The sequence below is a fragment of the Tribolium madens genome, unplaced genomic scaffold (genome assembly GCF_015345945.1).
Source record: "Tribolium madens isolate multiple individuals breed KSU strain unplaced genomic scaffold, Tmad_KSU_1.1 Scaffold_20;HRSCAF=117;Tcas5.2_LG4, whole genome shotgun sequence".
Lineage (NCBI taxonomy): Eukaryota > Metazoa > Arthropoda > Insecta > Coleoptera > Tenebrionidae > Tribolium > Tribolium madens.
The window spans coordinates 9,987,475-9,998,303 of NW_025400985.1; the positions used below are offsets into that span (position 1 = coordinate 9,987,475).

General features: G+C 28.0%; 1 protein-coding gene across 1 annotated transcript in view; it reads right to left on the reverse strand.

Moving 5' to 3' along the window:
- Positions 1 to 5,882: 5,882 nt before the first annotated feature.
- LOC123005685 (visual system homeobox 2-like) overlaps positions 5,883 to 10,829 on the reverse strand; it is a 63,938-nt gene continuing 58,991 nt past the window's right edge. The window contains exons 6-7 of the mRNA XM_044399542.1: positions 7,263 to 7,295; positions 5,883 to 6,899 (exon numbers count right to left, since the gene is read on the reverse strand). Of these exons, the coding sequence (XP_044255477.1) occupies positions 6,487 to 6,899; positions 7,263 to 7,295 (446 nt within the window). The 3' untranslated portion in view covers positions 5,883 to 6,486. The remainder of the gene's footprint in view (positions 6,900 to 7,262; positions 7,296 to 10,829) is intronic.

A 10,829-nucleotide genomic window follows, 5' to 3' on the forward strand; every position in this document is an offset into this window, starting at 1 on the left:
CAGGATGTACGCAGGATAATGGCGGTTTCGGTTTTATTTTCACATTCACAATGAAACTATCAAAATGTTTCACATATTATTTTCAACGAGAAAGCTTCTTTGTAAACAAGAATTTATCTCTACGAACGTAAACCTACGTCACCTTTATTTTAACCTTGTTTATTTGAAATTAATGTTTTTCGTGGATAATTAAATGCTGGATTTACCAATTGTGATTGGAATGGATTTTGACTCTCCCTACGAAATCTATAGTAACTCAAAATTTACAGTTTTTTGAAAAATTGCATTGAATCTTTGATTCTTAATAAAGATTCAAGGAACTATTTAATATTATTGAAAATTGTTGTGAGGGTCTATATTTTGGTTTTGGTTTTGTATTTTTGGCCCTACATAAGCCATTGTAACGCAAAACCAATTTTTATGAGTTACTATAGTTTTCGTTGGGAGAGTCGATTTAAAAAAATTTGCTTATGTTTTATTTTTCTGTAATTGTTGTGAATTAGTCATTATTTTTGAGATATTAAAGATTTTATTCAAAAAAGTCGACCAACTAGCTAATATTTATTTACTCGTAATTCAGGAATAGATAAAATTAATGCAACGAATTATTTTTACTTAATATTTACTTTTAAATTCTTAGAATTTGTGAAATGAAACACAAAAGTATTTGTTTTTTGCGGAAATATTCTTCTCATGCTTCTAAAATACAAATGTATGCATTTCAAGCTGTGTTTATGGGAGAAGTTCTTGCGATTTTTTTTACCTTATATTACACATTTAAAACCCTAGAAAACATCCCATTATTATGTAGGTAAATAAAAAAAAGAATTTCTCAATTTTGTTGCCAAAATAATAGGTATATATTACTCGGGTGCAAGAAACCTGAAAATCCAGTTATAATAAACTTTTGTAAATGTAAGTATTACTTTTGAGTGCACTTGGAAAGTTGATTGTATTATATATTGATATTATTTTTGATTTGCAATTAGATACATACTAACAAAAAATTATCAATTTTTGAAAATAAGTTCTGTTCGTATTCCACAGTTATTTAACTTATAAAAGCAGTTGAGAAATTATCTATAAAATGCCAGAATACATATTTATTATTTATTGCTTACATTATTTAGTTACCTGCTGTCCTCTCAATTATTTGAAATTTGTAACATAAAATAAAATCGTTATAAAGAATGACTAAATCGACTGAAAAAAAAAACATTTTTTTTACTTTAAATCTTTTTAAACCCGAACTATTGAAAATAAATTAACTATTTTTGTCTGTGAATCTGATAAAAATATTGGAAGGAAGTGTAATAAATAAACAAAATGAAATCTGCTTAAAAGCTTCAATTAATTTAAGAATGAGATAATAATATTGAATAATTTTCTTTCTTGCTGAAGTTGATACGTCGCCTTATATATTTATTTGTTCAATTAAACAGATTTGACTAAATAGTGATTATCCACAAACGGAAATGACTTCATAAGTAACAAAATTTTGTTGAAATATTTATCACTCTAATAAAATTTAACGACTTTCATCGCTGAAGCAATTTTTTTTAATAAAACTTTTCATAGCTGTTACTATGTATTTTAAATTTATTATAGAATAATAATAGATAGTAATAACAATAATAGAAATTTATTGAAAGAAAAATGGGTCGTTGGCTATAAAGAATCGATCAATATTACACCATAAAGAAGAAAAAATCGAGTTAAGAATATTTCTGTTTACTATCTTTTTAACAAGCACTAAATTAGTTTTATTTCTAAAAAAAACTTTTTTACTACAAAATCCCAAATCCTCTACTTCTGAAACTTTTTACCAATTTGATTTTTGATAGTTAACTTCTCTTATACAATTACTAACAAAATTCTAGTAGAATTTAACTGAAAACCTATTTACTTTTTCAAGAATATTATAATTCAGTTGGAGTAACAAATATGAGAAAAATTTAAAAATATTTTTTACTAACTAGGACCACTTATGAAACTTGAAATTAAGTTCGTTAACAAGATTCATCACTGTTTTTGGTAATTTTAAAATTACATTTTTAATTTAGAATGCAGTGTTTAAATTTTGTAACTTAATTTTTTTTACAATAAATGGGGGTAGAAAAAAATTGCAATTACAGAAAAAAAATAAAAAAACCAACGGGCAACTAAAGATGTGTATGGGACGAGATTTACCATTTGTGTTATTTGAAATGATTTAATTTGAATTATTCTTTAATAATAAAACAGAAATTTTTCAGTGCCGTCACCGGACTGGAACCCACGTCTCCTGTTGAAGCCTCTCCGTTAGGAGAGCTGAAGGTAAGTTGAGATCGGAGCAAATCTTTAATAACTTGTCTTTAATGTATAATTTCATCTGATTCGCATATTATCTTTATTCATTAGACTTCAAATAAATAGTAGCGTCGCAGCGACATTTCCCAAACTCTACCCATCATTATTATTGACATTTTTATGAAACAAAATCTTCTGGTAAATACAATGACACATAAATTAAACGAAAACAATACGAACCAGAAAATAAAATAAGAAATGTATTATTCATAAAACACAATAAACTGAAATAACAAATATGAAACAAGGTTAACGATTGTACGGATGCATTGTCCTGAAAGTGACATTTCAGTATTGACCATGAGGAAAATTTGGTGGTGGATAATTTTAGATTGCGACCTTGAGGTGGAAAAGCTCGACTTGGCAAGCTATCTTTCCACCAAATACAAAAAATTCAGCAGGATTTTTTTTCATGTGCCTGAAAAATTCTCTTTTCAGGATAAAATCACTGAATCTTTTGAAAGTGATTTATTTTTGATTATTTTAGATAGGTAGTCGCCGTTACACAATTTATCAGTGCAACAATCCTTTCACTTGAGTGATTTTGCATCCGTTATTTATTTAGTACTTACTTGAGTGTACTTAGTTGTACTAGTTCGAGTAAATTATACCGGGCACTAAATGAGAAACTTTTGTTACGTCAGTTTGGTTTTGTTGCTATAATTAAAATTAATTGAACTACAATTCAAATTTTACAAATTTTAGAAAGTTGGGTAATAAAAGTCTGAACATAGGTTTAATTTTTTATTGAGTTTATATACTTTAGTATTACACATAATTTTCTTACAATATTTAAAAACATTGCATTTTACTATACATAGTCGGTAATTATCTACATGAGCACTAACTCATCTAATGCTATATTTATAACACCTTGCACTTTTCTTCAATACAATAAGTACGTTGATTCGGTAATATAATTAAGTACATTAAAAAATTTGGAACAATGACCATCCTTGTTCGTTAAATTAGATTTGTCACCATGTACACTATTATATAACTTGGTATTTATAGAAAACTATTTCCATTTGGCATAGTTTATCGCAATGTACACATTATACAAAAAAATCATATAAAATCATTTCAGAAACGTCTAAAATCTAGAATTATGTACAAAACAGACAGTTGCGAGTAGAAACAATTTGTCGATGGTTCTCCACCAAATCACAATTTGTTTCTACCATCATCTGATACAGCTTCTTGTAAATATTGCACTACGAAACAAATCAATTCTCACAAATTTATGTACAATGAGTCGACTTCGTAGCAAACGTATAAGGGGAATGAATACACGATGACTCATTTCATTCGATGCCTTCACAGATTTGTACATTAGAAAAATCATTTTAGAACCGCGATGTCGTTGATATAATGCATCTGAAATTTGTGTTCGTCACATTTTTCAAGGCTGGACTAGTCGTCAATAGCAACAATTAACGCTTCCTCACACTTTTCCATCGAAAAATCAAACTGACGCTAAATTTAGTAGTTGCAAGGGTTCGGCCACTTAATCTACTTTTAAATTGTTGTTGCACTAGACACCTGTTGAAAGACCGCTTTCTATTTTAAAATTCGAAAAACAACATATTGTAAGTCTTCCAAATCTTATAGATTTGGTGGAACTATGTAAATATCTAGTGAGAAAACAACTAAGCTCCATGCATGTTCACATTTTGTTAGCTATTCAGGTCAGATTAATAATCGCTTTCAGTTCATTTAAATGAAATTCTTTAATCAGGTGGGTATTTTTAACAAACCGAGACAATATGAAAAGTTTCACATGGCCTAAATCCACCCAAAAGTGTGAAATAAATCGAAAATTTCATTTTATTTATGATGTACATAAAACTGCGTTGATAAGATAATAGAATGCAGATAATGGGAATTATCTTGGACGAACTGTAACGTCAGCGACTATTAGTCTCAATACATGAACATCCAGATGCCTAGTTCAAACTTCAAAATGGTAGGATGCCCTATTTTTAGACCTTTCTCTACCTGAAAGGGGTTTCTGCTCCTTTAACATAATAAATGGAACGCTCGAGACAGATTTAATGTCACACAGTCCCGGTTTATCTAATTATTTATCGTCTTTATAACGAAAGATAACTTAGATAACATAAAATCTTCAGTTTGGTAATTTTACAGTTTTATTTATCGAATTTTATTTCACCGAAATTGGGAGGAAACAAGAGAGAAGCATTTTATTTTTCAGTTTAGTTGATAAGGAAATCTACTTGAAAACACAGATAACAGTATTACAGAGTCCTGGAAGAGTTCTCTGAACTGTTTGATTCATGGTTGAATAATTACCGAAAGTGATTCATTACATATAGTTGTTGCCAAAAATTATGAATAAAGACGTTCAGATTTGATCTGATTTCATTTTGGCCAGAAAAAAATAAAAAATCTAGGCAAAACATATTTGATAAATTCAATTTTTGGCAACTCACGAGAATTTATGAGTTTCAATTTCTTTTAAGCAATTTATAATAGGATAAAGCTTTAGACGTATGCTGTATGCACCCTCTCGACTTCATTTCCATCACAATAAAAGAGCACATCTGCAGAAATTAATAAAAGAAAAAGTATTTTATTTTTAATCTTAATTTATGCATTACTGTGTAAGCATTTTGTAGCAAAAAACGAACTGACTAAGTAGACAATTTCAGTCAGTTGTCCTTTTTGTTTAATTAAAGTTTTGTGTAAGTCTGATTATAAAATTGTTTTGTATGCTAATTTCTTAGTTATACTCAAAAGGTATTTATTTTATTGTAACTAATTTAACCAATTTATAAGAGTTTTAAATATTTTATTATATATAAAAATTGAAAAAAGGCTTTGCAATAATACCTAGTTGAAAATAAATAACTTTGAGAGAAATTATTTTTCATTTTATAAACAATTAAATAGTTATTTAAAGAGTTATTATTTTATTACCTAAATAATGAAGTTTTATTATCTTATGTGATGTCATTTAAAGAGTGAATTATCATATTTTGAAAATTTCAATTGTTTCAGCAAATTATACAGTGTGTGTCAGAATTCACGCCCCAGAGAAAAATTTCAAATAATATAAGATACCATTAACATGGGAAAAATGCTTAAAAAAATTTATCTGTCAAAAAATTTTGATATTTATTTTTTGACATTTGACATTTTTTGTTTATTTAATGATACTGATGATCTTATATACGTTTTTTTATAATTATTTAGTAAAGGTACAAAGATTTTGCCAATAAAAGTCAAAAATAACATGAAACAGAGTTACAATTTAGGGTACAGCTTTTTTCTTCTTCTAATAGACTGTAGCAAAAAAAATTGGAAAACAATTTTTCCAACAGAAATAAATAGTATCAAAGTACAAAATTTAAACTCTCATAACTTCGAAATTTTTATAGATAGAATTTTTTAAACATCTTTTTCTAAATCGGTGGAACATTTTTTTTGAAAAATGCACTAGTGTATAACATTTCAAAATGTGTGGTTTTTTTAATTTTGAGTTTCTGTTACAATAAAGTTAAATTTTTTTCTTTCTGCAATTTATTTTTCACACTTGTTCTCTTTTTTTAAGAAAAATATTGTAATGTTCCTTAAATTTAAAACGTTAACATACTCGTAACATGTTTCTGCTAACATTAGTAAAAAATAGAAATGGCATTGAAAATAGTATACGTAATAGTTTATTAGTTTGTACTAAAGGACACATGATTTAAAACAAAAATGAAATTTTGTGTGAAATGATTGTTATAACTCTGAAAAGCAGAAAATGCTACTAAATGGATGAATTTAGTTTTTTGTGGGTCGGAGTTTGTTTCAGTTTTTATTTTTATTTTAACAAAAGTTTCACTCTGCTTTTTCCACTACAATTTGCAAACTGTTTGACCAGAATTGCCTGACTATAAAATGCTTCTCCGAACTGGTATATAACGACCCTCTCCATTGAAGCCATGCTCACAAATCATTAAAAGTAAATTAGTGTCTTAAAAATAAGTATTCATTAATTCACAACCATCGGTGTATGAGTAAGTGTATATTCGTTTACATCATAAAAAATTCGTTTTGAAAATCTCTTTGTTCTCAATATCCCCCTAACCACGTCAACTAGTCTCTCAACTGACCATCCTCACTCCTCTGTCAAAAAATACTTGGACTAGTCTCTGCATTCACCACCTCCTGGTGATGTATGTTATTGGCGTTGGCGTCACTAGACCTCACCTGCATCATGAGATTATGATTGAGCAATTTGGCGCTGTGCTCCTGAGCTTTAGCCCGCAAACAGGCGATCGAATTGTTTCTGAAGGCTTCCGGATCGTCTTGATAGGGTGGTTGTGTCGTTGCTAATCCGACGTGTTGTTGATCGTCGTCGCCGCCGGAAACGCTTACATTGGTGTGACCGGGAGGTGGCTGCTGTTGTTGAGTTTGTTGGCTTGAGGTGGCGCTGGTATCACTTGCTTCCGTTCGCATGGAAGTCGTTTCTTCATGGTCGCTGTTGGTGCAGTCTTGGTCTTTCAGGTGCTGGGCGGCTTCCAAGGATTTTCGATGCATTCCTGAAAGGTTTACGGGGTTAAACGGCGCTGAAACGGATTTTTAGCAATGCATTTGGGAGAATTTACCAAAAAAATATTTTATATTAAATTTTTTGTAGAAATGGAAACTGAATTATAATACAGTAAAACTAATTTTGTAAATAAGAAACTATTATTAATCAAGAATTAATGGACTATTTATTATTATTTTTATTTGTTAGATATTGGGAGTTAATTTGATTAAGGATGAAACATTTTACTCTTTTGTAACGAAATTTCACCACTTTTTAATTCTTTCATGCACTTTTTAATACATAAAAGCGTATTTTAACTGTAATTTAAACTTAATTTGGTGAAAATAAATGTTTAATTTGTAATAAATACCTGAATCTAGAATGTCTCTCTTTCTTCTCAACTCTGGAAAAGAAAGAGATCATTGTATAGTATGTGTTATAATAATAGTAGGTATACATAATATTCGAAAAAAATGTTTATCACTAGTTAATTTTAAAAGATTGAAGGTCAATATCTAGTTTAACCTTTTCTACCAGAAGGTGTTAAACCAAATATTCAAATATTAATAAGTTTTAAAAAACGTTTAAAGAATAAATATATACAATAGTTTTTATGTTTCAAGAAAAATAATTTTAATAGTTGAGCTCAGTGAAACTTTTGTGCATTTTTTTCTCATTTTTTTAATTCAGATTTTATAATTAATTATATAATAATTAAATAATAACAATGTTGATTACAGTGAGGATTGCCAATTTTAAATTATTAATTTATTAAGTTTTTATTTTTGAGCCTAAAAGTATAAAAGTAGCTTAAAAAATTCGGTCAAAGTTCCAAAAAATTAGACAAAATGAATGATTAAAATTCAGTGTAATAAACAGGAATTAATAGCAATAAAATAAAAAATACTTACAAGTATAATATTAAATACTTGTCTCAATATTTGAAATTTAATTTAATTTTTCTATTTCGGTGTCACAATGAGTATTTTGTGCACCTGAAAACAGTTGCACAAAATGCAATTTTGTGACAGTTTTTAGCGACATTTTATGCAATACTTTGGCCATCATCGGTCATAGACTGTCGTTTTCAAGTAAGAAGTTGTTGCAGTTTAACGAATTTCACAGAAACTAACGCTATTTAAGCTATTTTTGAACACTTTGGCTACCGCATACGTCAAGTGGTAAAAATTTTATCTGTCAAATATGATAATAAATTCAATTTAAAAAGCGCTTAATAGAAAAAATAGTATAAAAAACGCGTGTCACAATCTCTTATTGTGATACTTGTGCAAACTACTCGTATCACAATGAGAGGGTTTGTAATACTTGTTTTTTAATATACTATTTCATGTGTCATACTGGCTTAGTTATACATTAACCAGTTAATGTAGTTTTTATTTATTGTAAGAATTCTACTACTAATAACGCCGTTCTTTACAAAAGCGTGAACACCTGCAACCTACAATGGTTTTGAAGTGGCAGAAGTTATATTTAAGGTGAAATCGATATGGTATAATTCATTATAATGAATGGAAATTATCTTTACTTAAAAAAAGTTTTAGTTATAAAGCATGATGTTTTCTTTGTTCTTTTTGTTAGAAATTTTTCAATTTTTTTTTCCGATTAGTTAAATTATGAGTTTTAATGAAATTATTGTAAAAACGTAAAATTAATCCACTAAGACACAAATATCCTTTTTGTCCTGTCCACCTATGAAGAAAAAAAATCCAGGACAATGAGAAATAATATATACATATCAAAAACATGATACTTGAAGTCAAAAATTAAAAAATATCAATTCCATCTAACAATAAATTATTATAAAATACTGAAATTAAAAAAAAATATTATGGATCTGTCATATTGACCTAATTTTTATTTTGTAATATAGTTATTTGTTTTTATACAATTTAGAAGAAGCGAATTTTAAATTAAACTTTATTATGATCATAGCTTTCAAAGTCTGCATATTTAGCTGAGTTTATTCAGTGGTTTCCACTTTGTCCATATGGGGAATCACCATCTTAAAAGTCATGATTTTGCGATTAAAAATAATCAAAAATTTAAATCTATCTAATCTAAATAATACTAAAGTAAACTCATTAAACAATGAATTTTCAATTTTTTCTTTCGTTTTTTTATGTTCAGAATACTGTAACTGTAAGAAAACTACGAAAAACGATACCGAAATGTGAAAAATCAGGATAAACCAAAACTGACTTTAAAAATCTAGTAATTTTACTCTTTTTTTATAATCGCAGGTAGAAAATTTTTTATGAATTAACTTAAATTTTGACATTAAAACTTTCAAATGTCGTTTTAGTTACGCATCTCGTCCCACATTTCCAATCCTCCTTCTTCCATTTCGAAACATCATTGTTTCGCAAATTAATCGTTTGTTTACCAACAGTATAACAGTTGAAAATAAATATCAACTGCGTGAAAAAGTCGACACGTGTAATTACAGTGAGGAAAGAATTAAATCAAATACAATAGGGATTGTGGGTGACTATTGAAACAGCAGAAATGCATCATTGGTACTTTACAGAATTTAATGTTAGACGTTTTATGAATGTTAGAAAGCGTACAAGCGAAGCTTTGTGACGCTGTTCCAAGGCTAGATAACTGGGACATTCACTCATCTAACATAGGACTAGGAGTACACTCCGTAGCAATTAAAATTAGCAATGCTGCAGTGCTTGCTAACGACATCATGCGGCCGAGTTTGGTAACTTTTGCCAATGGAATTTTATATAAGACTTGTTTCATTTATTGTAATGTACTGTTATGTTTATGTTTTGTTAAGATACGGTAATTAATGTCATGAAAGGATGAATTCTAAAGACTTTGCATTAGAATGCCTAGCTGAATTAATATTGTGATGGTAAAGGGTAAAGGAGGAACGCCTTAAATCTTGTTCTTGATATTTACTTACTCAGAAATTGCTTTATTGTAAACACACTTGTGCTACAATGCAATTACTGTTCTCGTGATGGCTTTTGGATTATTGGAAGACATTTTCTTTATCTTTAATTTTTGTTGGATTGTTGGATAGAACTAGAACTGAAATCGATAAGAATTGGTTTCAATAGTGAACCTTATCCTTATTTATTAAACAAACAATCCAATTTTAATTTAACAAAATAATACATAAAATGTGTTATAAATGTAAAATTTTTTCTAAAAAATTATAAAACTGTTATTTTGGGTATTTCCTACAATTTTAGTTTTAAATTTTAATTCGCTTTCTACAAATCGGCCCTTGTTACACAGCTTTGAAAGCTTTATTTCTAACCAACAACTAGATAATAACAAAATTACAACAAAACAGTCTTATTTTAGTATTTGTAGTATTTCGTGGAATCAACTTTAGTTCCTATTTTAGGGATGTTTTTAGTAAAAATTCGGAGAAATTTTTCTGTATTTTAAAGTTCTGTTAATGTTTAATAGTTTTATTTCGGTTTTAATTTGAATGAAAAACGGTTTTATTCAACTGTTCAAGCTATTGAAACTTCACACTATTATCAACTTGTACAGTTTTAATTTTAATTAAAAACAAAAAAGTTTCTAAGGATGTCTTCTTTGTTCATTTTTTGTTTCGTTGAGATTTAATAAACTGAAATATGTTTTGTCTAAATTGTGTTTTTATAGTGAAACATTGCATCAGTGAAACAGCAGAACCCGCTTTAATTGTTGTTGTTTATTCTGGGTATTTTGGGTATTAATATTTATTTCTTGATGTTTTTTGACTTTTTTACACAAATTGACTAACTTGATAACAGAAAAGTAACAAATGAAATGCACAGTATAAGAATATTATTAATGTACTTGTTATATTATAATATGATCTATAAATAAATGCCCAGTAAAAATAAGAAACTTAAAAAATTGAATGCTTGTTATATAGTAATATAATGTATAATATAGTAAATTTCCA